The 16,887-nt window shown below is 39.6% G+C and overlaps 2 protein-coding genes across 4 annotated transcripts; one reads left to right on the forward strand and one right to left on the reverse strand.

Annotated features, from left to right (window-relative positions):
* Positions 1-356: 356 nt before the first annotated feature.
* Positions 357-8,165, reverse strand: ripk1l (receptor (TNFRSF)-interacting serine-threonine kinase 1, like). Of its 2 annotated transcripts, none has more exons than XM_023270470.3 (11): positions 8,032-8,165; positions 7,554-7,716; positions 5,343-5,499; positions 5,051-5,188; positions 4,720-4,951; positions 4,438-4,587; positions 3,867-3,943; positions 3,647-3,731; positions 2,882-3,487; positions 2,604-2,753; positions 357-1,776 (listed from the first exon to the last, which is right to left on the reverse strand). In XM_023270470.3, the coding sequence occupies exons 2-11, from the start codon at positions 7,712-7,714 to the stop codon at positions 1,475-1,477; spliced, it is 2,058 nt and encodes a 685-aa protein (XP_023126238.1). In that variant the 5' UTR covers positions 7,715-7,716; positions 8,032-8,165; the 3' UTR covers positions 357-1,474. The 2 variants fall into 2 exon arrangements, with proteins under 2 accessions (XP_023126238.1, XP_035804179.1); XM_035948286.2 differs by lacking the exon at positions 8,032-8,165 and adding an exon at positions 7,859-8,001.
* A 3,829-nt stretch (positions 8,166-11,994) lies between these two features.
* Positions 11,995-16,836, forward strand: dusp22b (dual specificity phosphatase 22b). Of its 2 annotated transcripts, none has more exons than XM_035948297.2 (7): positions 11,995-12,292; positions 12,700-12,751; positions 12,872-12,954; positions 13,665-13,714; positions 14,874-14,948; positions 16,089-16,260; positions 16,414-16,836. In XM_035948297.2, exons 1-7 carry the CDS (start codon positions 12,272-12,274, stop codon positions 16,552-16,554), a joined length of 594 nt encoding a protein of 197 aa, XP_035804190.1. In that variant the 5' UTR covers positions 11,995-12,271; the 3' UTR covers positions 16,555-16,836. The 2 variants fall into 2 exon arrangements, with proteins under 2 accessions (XP_035804190.1, XP_023126260.1); XM_023270492.3 differs by having other exon boundaries at positions 12,014-12,292; positions 12,718-12,751.
* Positions 16,837-16,887: the final 51 nt, after the last annotated feature.

A 16,887-nucleotide genomic window follows, 5' to 3' on the forward strand; every position in this document is an offset into this window, starting at 1 on the left:
TTATATGCAGCTATTTCATGAGACTAAGTAATATGAATAAAACATCCAATACATTACCTCCTCCATATATACAACCTATAGTCTGTGACCATGATTTCTGTATCACGACAGATACATTTTATCACAATCTGGTGAAGACAACAACTCCCATGATCCCATGCTTCTTCCACTATGCAAGAAGAAGCATGCTTAGGTTCAAACTTGATGTTTTTACTGGGTGTCAGTTGGTTGTCCTAATCCTGTGCTTGCAATACTGGTCACTTGCTAACTAGTTTAAGAAGATAACCAGTAAGATTAGAAAAATGCCAAAGTCATGAATTTAAGTTATTTGGTACACATTAACTACACAGCAAGAATTTTGGAAACATAAGTACAGTTTATTCTGAAAGTAAAAATAGCATTTCAGAGGATCGAGGCTGGAAAGGCTTGTGGATCTGTGGTGGAAGAACAGAGCATTGGGTTCGGTGAGGCTGCATGTCGATCGTGCAGCATCAACTACAGCAAGCCTGAGGAGCTGTATACCAACTCACAGCATTTTGTAATGACTAGAAGTGGAAAAAAAAGTAGCTTGTTCTCCAAAAAGCTTGAAATGTTCCACTACAACACCTCATTAGTTTAAAGATAATGGGATATTATTGCAGTAAGTCCACACACCAAACAGAAAACCACTGATTCATGCATACATTCATGGCACCACATAATCTGCAGCAGGTCTGAAATTCAAGGAAATGCACTTTGACTCCTGACTGCACACAATATTACACGGCAAGGATTCATCCTTCTTTACAATTTGCATTTCATTATGTTATCTGCTTCTTTCAGGCTCATTGATGTTGCCTTGTCTGTGACTGGAGTCAGAATGAACGTGAATGGTCTAGAAAAAATGTTTACCACACACCATTTGATTGTCTCTTGGTATGGGCTCATTATTCTGTTAAAGCTACAGTAACTATGCACAAACTCAACTGTTTCTTCATAATACTACCAGAGAAGACAATTTTTAAAAAACAAATACTTGACAGATTTTATATTTAAAATATTACTTTTGTAAAAATTGTGCTTTTAGATTTGTTTTATGACTGCCATGTGAATAAGAACAACTAACAGAGGATTATTGCTATAAAAGGAATTACAAAAATATACAATGATTTATAATTCCTATGATCAGAAGAATCTGAACCCAGCAAATAAAAATGTCAGAGTTCATGAAGACAGGTTTGACAGCAAAGGCATGCAGTGACTGATTTCAGCTTTTAACAAAAAAATGGGAATATTTTATCTAAAAAAAAAAAAAGTGACACCCAGACAACGTTCAGTAACGTACCAAAATAATTTCAATAAATGGTTAACTGAGCTTTTTTTTTTTTTTTTTTTAACATTTTGTAACTTTGATTAAACTGAGCCCCGGAGTCTTGAAATCAGAAAATACAGCCACCATAGAGTCCATGAAGCAAATCTGGTGAGCTTCAAAAGTTTATGACATCTGGAAAGAAGACGAACTGCAGATATCCAGTATTTTCTGGATGATATCTACCTTTATGTTTCCCTCTAGAGCACGACAGAGCTTCCCGATCGTACAGCCAATACTTCCCTCCTTCATTTTCCAGCGCTCAAGCATCTGGTGCACCATCTCTGGCAGGCCGTCACGGAAGTAATCGAACTCTATGGTCTCTATTTCCACGCCGCTCAGACCCAGGCGCCGTGCACAGCGCTTCCACTTAGCCCCAATGTTGTCCCTCAGCAGATCCAAATGCTGCTCAGTCACAGCGTAGTCATCTAAGTGAAACGAAAGGCAGTAATAAATGAGTGAGGACTTGCTAACAAGAAATTGTTCTGAGTGTAATGGAGATGTATTAATGGAAAACACCTTTAACTACTGCTCTAAAATCGCATGCTTCATTGAAGTGTTACATAATAATAACTACTACAGCCTTACCATTTATTGGAATAAATAAACAGTCACAAATTAATCAGCAACTGATAACTCAGCTATTGTACTGGCGATCTTTCTAAGCATGAAATCTTATCTGACTTAAACGTTCCCTGCGGAGTCTGGGAACTAGACTAGTGCTATGGAAGTGTTTTGTTTTTTTGCTCAGTGAGTGGAGATGCAATTCACACTCTTGCCATTAGTTGAAGACTATTCCACTGATCAACAGATGCCAAAGTGGCACAAAATATCCAGTTATCTGCTGGTAAAAATAGGGAGGAGAAAGATAGCAAGCCATTAAACAAGAAAGCTACAACACAGGATTTAAAATAGTTTTAAAAATGTCTTTACAAACATTTTAAAAGGAAAACATGCAACACATTTGTTAGACCTCAAGGATCAACACAATGTAAGTGTAAAGTCATATATGTATAACAGAAAACTCAATACAGTTTGGCTTTTTTAAATGGTTGGTTGGAAAAAAAACATAAAATGTGACAATTTCACACTGGAATCTGGGGAATTCTATAACATCATTATTCTATCATTTTTCAGCAAGGACAACAGCTGCAATCATAAAAATGTACAATTTGTTTTGTAACCTTGAGTGCATAAGAAATAAATAAAACTTTTTTAGCTGCTGCATGACAGAAATGTTTCATTGGATGTTTACCATATTTCAGAATGCCTTCTTTGATGGGAGAGATAGCTGGGCATGTAGTAGATATAGATGAACAACTAAGGGAAGGGTCATAACCTCTGATGCTCATTGTGTTGTGGCTTCCAATCTGGATCCCACTGGCATTGTGAATGTAAAGAGATCCTGCAAGGAGCACAAAACACACACAGTCACTCCCAATACAAATGTACAAACACAATACAGTCGAGAAGCTTTGAACACCTCAGACATCTAGATTTAGAAACCGTAGAAACAGACATGCTTGTATGTACCTTGATCCTGAGGCGAGGCACACTTTGAAGGGTTCAAAAGACGCCCAATAGTGGCGTCAGGGGCAGATGTGTCCGACACTGGGTAAGCTGGCCAGGACTGCTGGCGGTCATAGTGGGAATGTGGATGTTGCTGGTTCAACTGTGGCAGAGACAATGTGCTGGCATACATTGGCAAGTGGGATGGTGTAGGTGTGGAAGAGTTCATGGACTCATAAAGACCCGCAGTGGGGCGATGCAAAGCCTCTTCCTGGCTGGTGGGCTGCACTGGCCCACCTTTTGTCCAAGACTGGACAGATGATCTGTCTTGTTCTGGTTGCCTTATTGCATGATCCGAGGTGCTCATGTGGTTTTGCAGGAAAGGATTTGAATAGTTGTTGAAGGAGTTGGATTCATAAGGCTGGTTCTCACAATTATAGCTCCCATGTTTGTGGTAGTTTAACTCCCGATCCAGTTTTTCCTCCAAAGCTGAAGGGGCATTATTTGCCCTTGCGTCTGTCTGAATAGACTCCACAGATGGTTCATAGGGGATGTCGTGCAGGTCTTCAATACTGGCTTCAACTGGCTCTGAAACACTTCTGTCTGAACTCACCAGAGGAGCTGGAGAATCTGCAATTTAAGGAGAGAGAATAAAGCAATAACGCTGCACCATCCTCTTCAGCATCTTTTTACGATATCTGAACATTTACATTAAATGTAGTACAGCATAGAAAGGAAAACATCACAGTGTGCATAGGACAGTATGTCTGGGCCATCAAAGTTACCCACCATGCTCACTTGGTGAAAAATATTCATGGTTCATTGATAAAGATTTCATCTTCTCAACAAGTTCCTCTGGGCCTTCGTAGTCCATCTGTATAAAAACACACAGAAAACCATCATATAAAATGCTCATAAATTACATCAACAACTTCAGATTGACTGCTTAGTGTCTTTCCAGACTACTTGATAAGATCACCACATCAAATCCTGGAGAAAATATATTTACCCTCAGATTAAGTAAATCTCCCTCTACATGTTGTTCAAGAGTTTCCATGTAGAAAGGATGGAAGCAGTTGTAGGCCTCTGCAAGAAATAGAAAAAGGAGGAAAAGCTTGAGAATAGGATCCTCACCTTAAATTGCAGGGATCAAACTCCTGAACAAGACCTTCAAAAAAGAAAGTTTATATACTAAATGGCTGCAAAATATGGAGACAAAAGCAGCTGAGAGTAAAAGGAATACCCTGTGATTATAGAATCGCCTCCCTTTTTAGGAGTTGAAGGGCAACACATTTGCCAACAGGAAATATTATGAATGTTATTAAAGGAAATTGGCTATAAATAAATAAATTTATAATCCCTTTTGTTATCACATAAAGGTGCTGTCACTAGAAGCCCTATACATTATATTTCTAGCATTAGAGTGTGCAAACAATGTTACACCGGTGTCAGTATGTTAATGTTGGTATAATCAGTGCTGATTATTTATTCTCATTAGCTCTAATAAAAATGTTCTCTATCACTGGATTATTATTTTTCACCATATGCTATGTTGCTTTAAATACATTCAAAATGTATACCTTCGAACGTTGGTCGCTGCTCAGGATTGTGATCCCAGCATCTCTTCATGAGCTCAATTATCTCTGTGGGCGTGTCTTCTGGGATGAGGTCTTCTGCTGGTCGGTCGCCTTTTCGAACACACTGGCTGATTTGGTCTTCACTCCTGGCATCTGGGCACAAAAAAAGAAACCTACTTGAATGTCTGCAAACAACGCTGACACGCAGATTCATTGTTTATCATGTGCATGGATAAGGTTTGCCTTGTTATTAGGACTTTGGCATGTTTTGGCATCCCAGCTCACTTGCATATGGTTCTTCCCGTGTGAGAATGACCCAAACCACGATCGCAAAACTGTACATGTCAGACTTCTCAGTGGAGGGTGTATGTATACTCTCAAGGTGCTCCGGAGCCATGTAGCTTAGTGTGCCGGCCCCTCTCATCCCAGCTGATCGGACTTTTCCACTCTTCCTGCGAGACTCCTCTTTTGTGAGTTTGCTCCATGTCTGGAAGGTGGCCAGGCCAAGGTCTGCAATCTAGAAAACACAGAGAAAAAAATACTTACCATGACTGTAAAAAAAAAAAAAAAAAAAAAAAAAAAAATGCATTATTAATATGTAGACAGTGTAATGTACCTTGATGTGAAAATCCTTATCCACCAAAATGTTTTCTGGCTTGATGTCCTTGTGTAGAACACGTTTTTCTGTGAGGTACACCATCCCTTCCAAAATCTCTAAGATGATTCTTCCCTTGATGGATACTGGCACATCGACCTAGGACCAAGAAAAATGATGTGTACTGCTCCTATAATTCATTGTAAAATACTGTATATAAGGCAACATACTAAGGATAAAACTGCTGGAAGTGTGTGCATGCATTTTAACAATTTCCTGTTTTAGTGTGACTATATAATTTAAACCTGCTAACCGTTTGTAGCATAACCAACAGGTTGCCTCTGGGGATGAGTTCCATGACCAGAGAGTAGTCTCTGTCCTCCATAATCACACCCAGCAACTTGACCACTCGCTCATGGTTCAGGCTTGCCATGATGTTCCCCTCCTCCAGCAGAGACCTTTTATTCTCCCTGAAAAGCATAGTGAACATAGTGAAAGCCTGAAATGGCAATGGACAAGTGACAAAATGTGCACCATGTTGAATCTTATTGATTGTGATATGCCAGATGAGTATCTGATATGGATGTTAAGAAGACAACTGGGTTGCAAATGAAATGAGAGATGTGTATTAAATACATTTTTCAATTCTGTGTGCCTGTTATCATGTCCAGTCATACATACAAAGTGGATCACAGACTCAGAAATGAATACCCAATGAATCTTACACGTATTATCATTGAAGTAAATGACTGAAATCCAAAGTATCATTAGTCTGACTCATCGAATGTAGAGTACAGGCATAAGCCTGCTATTGGACGTGCATTTCTAAGGACTTTCTCCTCCCCTTCCACTGTCTGTGTATCCGTTTTTAAAATAATCCTAAATAACAACAACAATCTCCAGGCAGCAAACTATCGCAATGAAAAATTTTGAATTTTGTTGAGGATTTGGATCATACAGTAAGGACAAGTTACTGCATCCTTCACATTTTCCAAGACGCTTGTGATTTAAAGAAATAGCAACTGGCCAGAGCTCATTTCCCTCTTTAGCAGATTGATAATGAGGTGCTGTCAGACCAGTCTGGCTATGCAACACTACAAAGCCACATATATATTATAACCATAGAAAAAAAAAAAGCGCATTTGTATATGATCATTGCTTAGTAATGATTAACCCTGAGCTGATTTAAATTATTTAGCGTAATTTCTTTAAATTAGTACTCACCTCATAAGACTTTATGAGGAATAAAATCATAAATAGATAAGTTGGTACAAAGAGAATCAGTCAGTGCATTAATTTTGATAATCACTATTATTACTTGGACCATTTTCATGACAATCTTTACGTCCGTTACTTTGACAAAACAAAACATGATGTGGGATGTTGGAAACACAAATCTTTACAGGCCCCTTTCACAACTGTTTTTGACATTTTAAAGGATGAGCAACTATTCCAAATATTAATCGATATATTTAAAAAATCTTTATCCGCACTCCTAGACTTCAGAGACTATATTTACAAAGGAGCTTGTCTTACTACTAGGAGTCTGCTAAATGCCACTGAAAGCTATCAACTAAGTCTCCTCTGAAGACAAAGACTTTTCACAAAGCTGCTGGGAGGAACGTTTGGGGAGGAACAACGAGAGCTCTTCAGTTAAGAATGGGCAGAGTGGCAGTTCTTGCTATAGATAATGTCATGTTTCATGAATGAGCATCCTATGTTAACACTGACTGGTCAACAGGTGTAACACACAGAACCTTAGACAGATTTGCTGTATAGCTAAGATATTCCAAGTTAATCAGAGCTGCAAACTGATTTTAGGAGTTCACAGTGGTGCACACCATCATATTCAGTGCTATTTCATAGCTTTGACATCTGGTCTAATCCATTATGAACTCCATCATCACAATATACCCCTTCTCTTCTTTTCTATCTTTTGATAAAGCTTGTGTAAACAGGTGGATTACCACAGGAATTTCTAACACAGCCTTTTAAGAGCTACTCGTCCCCTTAGGATCCTTTGAGAATATGATTCCTAGATAACTTGTGAAATTACGTGGGCGAAATCATGTAGTAGAGCTGCAACAAAAACATGAATGGAGACGTTAAAGAGGAAGGGTATTATCCAAAAATGTGCTGATAAGACATTGGAGGTGAAAAACTGATGTTGCCATCCTTCCTACATCCGCATTTTTAGATGAACCAACTTCTCATTTATCCCTGATTTAAAGGAAGTGTTTAATATAGAAATCAGTGCATGCTACTGTATTTCAGCACATTACTACACTGATAGTAACAAATGAGGCTGACAAAAATACGTTACTATTGTCATCATGCGTCTTCACATATTATAAACATCTGACAATGATCATGTATTGTCTAAGTAAAACCACAAAGCTGCTTCATAGAGCTGAGTTCAGAGTTTTTCTCTAGGGTCGAGCGGGACACATGATTCAAGTTATCACCAGGCGAAGGGGAATACCCAGGACAGTAACACAGTAACACACACACAAAGACAACTTACTCGTTTCTAAGAGGGCCTGTATACATAGTCTTCATCACCACCTGACCCAGAGTTACATGGTAGCACAGGTAAACTTCCCCAAATCCTCCGTAGTCCAGAGGCTCTTTTTTGATGAGATCCGTCGATCTCATATGAAGTGAGGACTGAGGCGCGGTGGCCATCCCTGGTGAGAAGTCGCGACAAAACACAACTGCTACAGCTCAAACACACCCACAGCAAAGTGTTTCACTTCTTTACACGGCATAACATTCGTACAAAGATTCAAAAGAGACCAAATGAATGACGGAAGCGGCAAGTTAACCAACCGTGACGCTCACAACACTGACAGCCTGAGGAGAGGTAAGCTAGCAGCGCACTTTTCTCAAAGTTTAGCCAACAAAACCAACTTAGCTTCCGTGACCGAACTTATTAACCGTCAAATAATATTAAACACCACATTCAATCATATTATCAAACAAAAACGGAGTACATCAATTACCACAAAGTGCCGCAAATCCACTTAGAGCACTTTTTATTTAGCGTTTCCGGGATTTCCTCGATGTACTCGTTCAAAAGTGAAACTCCACAGACGACATAAAACTACAAACAGCCTGAAAAGTCGATAACAGAAACACATCAGGACGGCTAATGGATTCCCGGTTTGTGTAACCTAAAATATCTGCAAAACAAAACGCAAGTACAAGAAAGAATTCCAAAGTGGTTTCTCGCTAATCTTTCTCATTTTGCTTCTTTTTCTTTTAAAATAAGGTATTTGAGAAGCTGATTTTTTCTCGATTCGAACTGCTGAAAATCTTGGCGTGTGGCATTGTCGCCACCTATTGGTCAAATTTAATATTGCACCCCAAGCAGGGCTGTGACTGTATCTGTCAATTTGATATTTGATGGTGATACTGATACCTTGTTCTGGTTTTCTTTTTCTCTATCTAAACAGCATTTTCAAGAGCTTTTACAGAATCTAAAAAAATGAGGAAGTAAACTGTAAAGACACTTTACAATAGCAAACCAGTTTCATACAATTTAAACAGCTCAGCTAAACACACGACCTGGCCTCAAGTATAACAAAGGGGGAAAAAAATCCAGTTCATTGACAAAACAAGCATTTATGTGAAACTAGAGTGGGAAACCACCTGAGTTGTAGCTTCTTTCGGTGTGGGCGATGTCTGACATGTAGGCCTACATTTTGGGCGACCTGTCTGTGAACACCCACACTATAAATTCCACCTTTCGCACACTAAAGCCACAACAAAGCAGTATCATATTTACCTGTCCTGTGTTGTCACCATTTACTGGTTTACACGTGTTTTTTTGTTTTCTTTTTCTGTTATTCACATTTACTGCTCGTAACAATCTTCAGGTTATTTAGAAAACTTTCCAGGTTTCTGTGACAACTAACGAATAACTGACCGCTGTAGCTGACAATCAAACAAAACAAACTGGTGAATGAAATTACTATTTCAAATATCTGAAGTAAAATCGTCAAGATCATGTGGTTTACAAATTATTTTTTGCTTTGTTCCAAATAGCATGCTGACCATCTCTACACACTGAGCCAATTTTATTACTAACAGCATGAACTACTTTAGATGTTCAACTATGAGGCACACACAGTTTTAGATGAATTACTGACTAAAACATTCAGGTGAAGAGTACTTGAACCACAATTTGAAATATCAAAACTGAAAAAAGGCAGGGGGCTGATGCTAGAGTAACATGCTTCTGTCACTTCCCATATATGCCGCAGACACCTCCCCTCATTCGAGCTGTAGTCTGGCGGTCACGTGCTGCCCCACATAGAACAACAGCAGATCACCAGGAAGTTAAACCAACTGGGGCCTGCGGTGTAAATGTACTGTCAATGTGGGTCAGTGGGTAGCAACACGTCCTGTTGATGTTATTGTGATATTAACCAGTACAAACTGCTAGATGCCATCAGTTCTCTGCAATAGATACAGATTTCCCATGTCTGTGACTTGTTTCTCAAGAACCTGCTTTAACCATCACACTGGTTTTTCTGTTCAGGTTGTTTCCTGCTAGCAGAGATGCTGGGGAAGGAGGTGGTTGTATCTGGTTAATGGTGCACTGCAGTAGGGTGGTCTGTGTAACCTTTTAGTCCTACCTGGTGAAAATGCAAGCTAGTAGTGTAGGAATATGTTGAACTGCAACCTGTGAGAGCTCCAGGTCTACATAGAATTGTCAAAGAGTGATGGTCCAATGTTTTTTCTTGCGTTATTTACATTCCAGAAGGGAGTAATGTAACCACGGGTTCTCAGTACTGATACAGTGGTTTAAAAGGCTCAACATGGAGAGAGGTGTCCATGTGGTCATTTTCACTGGTGGCACGTTGCCTGTTTCTTTCCCTGTGGTTTTAAAGCTTCTCAGTAGAAGTTGTTGTCCTGATGTGCCTTTCTGGTGCTGACGCTGACTTTGTGTCCTCCCCTGTTTGTTTTTGACAAGTCGTTCAGGCAAGGGTGGTGTCTAGATAAGCTTTTCCAAAGGTGGCATCACAAAAAGATGTTTTGATGGTGGAGATTAATCCCTATCCCGACCAGTGTCAACAGATGGGTTTTTTCTGTATCTGAGAACATCTCGGTATTGGATGTGTTGTTCTTGGGCCTTTCACATCCTTCTTTCAGTATGTCTCATGTAGGAGTGCAGGAATTTCAGGCAGAAAGACAAACTTTGCTTTGTGTGTATTAGATTAGCTCTTGCCTTGCTGTGTTTTTAAATGTGGTCAACCTGCATCTCTACAGCAAAAACTGACAGTGTTCTTCGTCTGCTTGATTCACCAACTTTATTAGCCATCTAACAGTGTGGTCAGTTGTCATCTACAGTCAGAGGCACCTCTGATGGGGATGCCGTTCACTGGTCACCCCTGTGGTCAACCCAGATCTGATAGGTTAATCACTGAAACTTTGATTTCTATGTTGCAATAAATGCACTACATTGCACTTTTTTTTCATTTCACAAATTGTGCCATTTCATAGCAGGATATAAATGGACGCATGCAGAATGTAACCTCTCTAATCATCAACAGGTATCTGTGCAACAATGAGAACACATTTTTTTTGTACCATAAGTTGGTGTAGTTAATGAAATTTTCATCACGCATGACTGGAATTTTTAATACTGAAATGATAAATAAACTAGATGTTTTGCCATTGACAGAATTTTTGTTCTCATGTACTCCATAGCATCTTCTCCTGAAACACATATGGAATTATGTAGTAATCAAAAAAATGTGAAATAAGTCAAACCATGTTTTAGATTTTAGATACTTCAAAATAGCCACTCTTTGCTTTGATTACTGCTTTGCACACACTTCACATTCTTTCTATGAGGTTCATGAAGTAGTCACCTGAAATGGTCACCTTTTCTGCGTCGCACAAAGACACGGCGGGTGGAACCAATTATCTCAAATTTGGGCTTGACAGAGCCAGTTTGGTTGTAGCGTTTGATTATTTTTGTGACTGCACTTGAGAATACATTCAAAGTTTTTGTAATTTTCTGGACTGACTGACCTTCAGTTCTTAAAGTAACGATGGACTGTCGTTTCTATTTAATTAGCTGATTGATTCTTGTCATAATATGGATTGTAACAGTTGTCAAATTGGGCTGTCAACTGTGTACCAACCTGGCTTCTGCACAACACAACTGATGGTTCCAACTCCATTAAGAAGGCAAAAAACTCCACAAATTAACCCTGAGAAGCCACACCTTTAAAGTGAAAACCATTTCAGGTGACTACCTCATGAAGCTCATGGAGAGAATGCTAAGAGTGTGCAAAGCAGTAATCAAAGCAAAGGGTGACTATTTTGAAGAATCTAAAATCTAAAACATGTTTTGACTTATTTCACACTTTTTTGATTACTGCATAATTCCATATGTGTTCACTCATAGTTGGGATGCCTTCAGTGAGAATCTACAATGTAAATAGTCATGAAAATAAAGAAGAACCATTAAATGAGGAGGTGTGTTCAAACATTTGACTGGTAGTGTATATTAGCATGTGATTTCTAAAGTCTCACATTGACATGATTTTCAACAAGCCTCGATAATGCAACTGCATGATAAAACTGATGAAATTCAGTTATGTGTTTTGGATTTTGTATGCCACCCAAAGATTTTCTTGCCAGCTCCTGTTCAAGATTTAGTACTGGGGCTTTAGTACTGGCTTGTGTAAATGGGGAAAATATATTATCCAACACTGAGATTTTTTCACCAATTAAATCCCCACTTTTCAGCACTTTCCCCCATTTCTTTCATGTTCACAGCAAGTTCAAATTGAAAATCCCATTCTTCCCCTCCCCACTTTAATCCCCCACTGGCCTCTCTTCACCCTCATATATCTTCTCTCTGGTAGACACTGTTATATTTATATGGGTCCAGGTTAAGTATATGCTGTCGTCGGGCCTGGGGGACAAGGTATTAATATGCCAGCGTCATATCCATCCACACATACAGGATTAGTTTTCAGACCGCAGCTATGTCAGCACAACAAAAGCGGTTCTCCTTGCATTGCCAAAACTACAACTCCCAGAATTCAACACGGAAAAGCTTTGGCAGCAGTGCTCTGCTCGCTCGGACACGGAGCTGCAGCTTGTGCTCCCCCAGCAGTGGCTTTTGAAAGCTGTCAAGACTTTCGATAAGCAGCCGTAAACAACCAGGACACACAGCGTGGCATTTCTTCTGGGTTTGATTTTCCAGACGGGTCCTTCAGGATGGGAAATGGCATCAACAAGGTACGTTTTCCATCTGATCCACGCGCCTCCGGTTGGAGGTTCTCAGATGAGTAGTGCTCACTGTTTTAGGGATAGTGCTCAATGTTTTTAGAATGTTTGGCAATGTAAAAGTTTGTCTAGTGGTTAGTTTTATGATGTTAAAAAAATAAATCTTCCATGAAAAAAATAATTAAAATTACTTCATCATTTTTAACTTAAAGCATGTCATATAGTTACTTTTACTTAGCAGCTTTATATATATCTAGTCCAGTGATCTCAAGGTTAAATTTACAACATGGGCTGTAATTTCTACTTATCACTTCATGTGTTCAGAGTGTCATTCTGAGTCAGCTGTTTTAGGTCTCTCAGCTGTTGTACCACACCTCATTTTCAGTGATGCTTTTCCTTTTTACCAAAACTGCATCCAGTGTTCTCTTTTCCTCCAGGTCCTGCCTGACTTATACTTAGGAAATTTCAAAGGTGTGTCCAACTGCATTATTTTATTTGGTTTTGTATATCCATATATGTAAATATATATATGATTGCATATATCCATGGTCTTTAATTGTGCTGTTATTTATTTATTTTTTTTTACCACAGATGCAAGAGACAGAGAACAGTTAGCCAGAAACAACATCACACACATCTTGTCCATTCATGACAGTGCAGCTCCGATCCTCCAGGTGAGAAGCCCTCGATTCCCTTCTTGTAGCATCTCAGCCATCAGATGAATTATGAAGGTGTGCGTCTTAAGTTTCTTATTAATTTTTCAAGCAAGTGAAGCTGAACAGATTGATTGGCTGTGACTCTCCAGGTGTGCTGGTACACTGTGCCTGACTTTAACGCCATCTATCACACTCACAGGTTGTGCAGGTAGAAGTACCGCTGTACTCGCCAGTAGTGCTTCCCTCTGAGCAAACAGCTGTCGTTCCTGAGCGAGTAAACAACAAGCAGGGCAGTATCTTACTCATGTGATTCTCAGCGTATCATGAAAAATGCCAGTCAAGAGCAGTTGGTTTGGTCATTGTGCTGAGTTGTGTGCTTGCGTGGGTTTCAGAGTAGGCGGTTGTTCTTGTTTCAGTCTCTGTGGACTGTGCAGTCTCTGTTCATTATTGTTTTTTTTTTCCTGGATTATTGATTTTGATCTGAAGTTGCTCTGACAGCTGGAAACACAAAAGCATCTTCGCTTCTCAGTTGTGTCATTGTTGAAAATGACAAGGACTAATGTGACCACAAATTCTCTTAAAATTGCCTTTTTTCTACTTCATACAATAGGGCAGCTTGTGTTTACCATCAGCAACACGCATACATCGTGAAACCTTAAGTGTGGTGATATTTATTCACTGCAAGTGACTGCTGATAGGTAGGCTAACTAGTGTTGTTTGTCCACCAGGAGATGACCTATCTCTGCATTTCAGCAGCTGACCTGCCCACACAAAACCTGTAAGTACCAAAATGTGCAGCTCAGCAACACAGCACAGAACAATGAAAAGCTGAAGCAAAGAGAGAAAATACCACATTCATTTGAGGCAGCACTGTGTGGGTGTCTGAGGTTCATTTTCTTCAAGTTAACGTGTAAATGATACACTTTCACAAGCTCAACGTTTCGCTGTGAACGTAGTCGACCACAGTAACACAGCTGGGTTTAGCTCTCGGTGCGTGGCTGTTACTTTGACTTCAGTACATGTACAAGGGTGTGCAGGTTTTTGTCTTTAGAAAACTACAACAGAAAAATCAAGGGGTGGTGCCTGTATCGCAGTCGTCTGAGACCAAATTCACATTTCAAACTGTTGCAGGACAAAAGTCTTGCAACTCAGTTTTTGAGTTTTAGCATGATTGTTGGCACATAGAGATATATTTATACCCATACACATGTGTGTATGTGCATGTAGTATACACTACCGTTCAAAAGTTTGAGGTCACTTAGAAACGTCGCTGTTTTTGAAAGAAAAGCATTTTTTTTTAATGAAGATGACATTAAATTAATCAGAAATACAGTCTAGACATTGTTAATGTGGTACATGACTATTCTAGCTGATTTTTAATGGAATATCTCCATAGGGGTACAGAGGAACATTTCCAGCAACCATCACTCCTGTGTTCAAATGTTACATTGTTTTAGCTAATGTTGTAAGGCTGATTGATGATTAGAAAACCCTTGTGCAATTATGTTAGCATATGAATAAAAGTGTGCGTTTTCATGGAAAACATGAAATTGGCTGGGTGACCCCAAACTTTTAAACAGTAGTGTATGCACAGATCACCTTTCCTGCCCCCATTTGCCGCCATCTCTCAGGTTGATAAAGCAGGTGTGAAATATGACGCCAACTCTTTCAAATCTGAGACAAACACACCCTGATCCTCATCTTCCCAGGATCTGCAAGTCAGTTGCAGAAACATTACACCTGCCATGTACAGAAAAGCCCCATACCAAACTGTGTGACTCAAAGACCTGCGGGCTGCTGTGAGATACATGCAGGAGCTCTCGGTGTCAGTGAAGACAAAACAACAACACCGCTTTTACGGCAGATCCTGCTGTGTTCTCAAAATGCTTTAATGTGGCCATGACCTATTATTACAAGGTTTTTCTTATGCCCCACAGGACTCAGCACTTTAAAGAAAGTATAATGTTCATGCACGAGTCCCGCCTGAAAGGAGAAGGTTGCCTCGTTCACTGGTGAGAGCAAGATTGCTTTACTTGGAAGCTAGAATCAAGATTCACACACAGGGGCTATGAAAACAATATGTGCCGTTGTAGCAAATGCACTAGATAGCTAAGACAGTTACACACATATTGAAACTTAAATGTACAGTTCATCCATAGCTGAAAAACACTGAGCTCACCACACACAGCTAGACATGTGAACTCATGTGTTACTGCTGCACAGAAGAGATTAAATGATAAAAGAAGGCCTATTCTTGAACTTCCCAAAACAGAGTACAGTAACAAGTGTGACCGCATTGTGTTCGTGCAGCGGGGTAGCTGACCATGTGTTCACAGGGTAGAGTTATATTTGGTTAGAGAGAGGGTCTTCTCAGAAACACAAGCACCTATTTATAAGATCTGCACTGACAAAAGCTTCTCTACTTAATCATTCTTAGTCAAAGAAGCATTCCAAAGGCCAAAGTTCATTTAAACATGTCATATATAATGCGCATTGAGTCAGTCTTTTCACCTCAATTCTTTTATTTTACCCCATTTTGCTTATATTTTATTCTCTGTCGTCACTATCTGCAGTCCACTTGGTATTGACAGTGTCACGTACTGTAGATATTAAATATGATGAGCTTTGGTTAGTTGTTTATAACTCTACTCTGGTTTTGAGTGTAGTTTTACACATTTTTTTTGTGATAAGCTGTTCACACAGAACACAGAGAACTTAGTTATTAATATCTCTGCTAACACATCTCAAATATTTTCCAGCATGCTGGGTTAGGTTCCTCCTCTGATTTTCTTATAGCAAATAACAATAAAATATATCCTTACTGTTTCTGCTATCAGAATTTTATTTTTCTTTCAGCATTTAGATCATCCTTACAATTGTTTTACGGGCAAACAAGTGTGTAACTTGAGTTAGACACACCTGTGATTATGGCATCTATGATTCTCCAAACTGGGATGAGGGTTTATACAGGTTTCTGTAACAAGGATGTGGTGTTCACATGTGCAAATAGCAACTGCTAATAAGTGAAACAGCCATTTCCATGTCCAATTTAAATGAAAAGCCATTTACATGAATTTCTAAAAGAGAATAGTGACAATTCGAGTAGTCATTTAGTTATTATTTAATTTTTTGCATTTGCTCCCTTGATGCAGTTTGGCGGGAGTGTCCCGGAGTGTCACCCTGGTAGTAGCTTACATCATGACGGTGACAGGATTGGGCTGGCAGGAGGCGCTGGCTGCGGTGAGGGTGGCTCGGCCCTGTGCTGGACCCAACCTGGGCTTCCAGCGGCAGCTACAGGAATTTGAGACGACTCAAGCTGAACAGGTCAGTCGTTAACGCTCAACATGGGAAACTGGGATATGAAGGAATCTGAAATGTACCGCTGCATTAAAGAGTAGATTTAAACAGTACGTCATTAGTTCTTTGTATCGTTACGTTGCCATCGATAGACCAAACGTTATTTTTTTTCTCCTGTAGTTCAGAGACTGGATGAGGACGGAATATAAGGAGAATCCTTTCAATGATGAGGCTGATATACGTGACCTGCTTGCCAGGGCGTCCAATGTAAATGGCGAGGAGGTAGAAAAACATGCATCTACCCCACCTGCAGGTATTTGATCAGATCTTTTGCAGCTCAGCCTGGGGGATATGTATTAAGTACTGGACATACAATGTGCTTTGGAGTGGACTCCTGTCAGGATGTCCATCACAGATGGAATTATCCTCAAAATATCATGGACATGAATGTTGGAAGAGACAGTTATCATGTTAAGTTCATATTCATTTTTACCAGTGACTGATGTTTCTGATGCTGTTTTTCTAATTTATAAATGTTCTGAACTGTGTTTTCCACTGTGTCTATATGATTTCAAATTGTTTAATAAAAGGATTGAAGTCGAAGTGTTTTTTGACGTTGTTGGTCGGTGGGCTGCAATACTGGAGGTGATAAGA

The sequence above is a fragment of the Amphiprion ocellaris genome, chromosome 10 (genome assembly GCF_022539595.1).
Source record: "Amphiprion ocellaris isolate individual 3 ecotype Okinawa chromosome 10, ASM2253959v1, whole genome shotgun sequence".
NCBI classification, from domain to species: Eukaryota; Metazoa; Chordata; class Actinopteri; family Pomacentridae; genus Amphiprion; species Amphiprion ocellaris.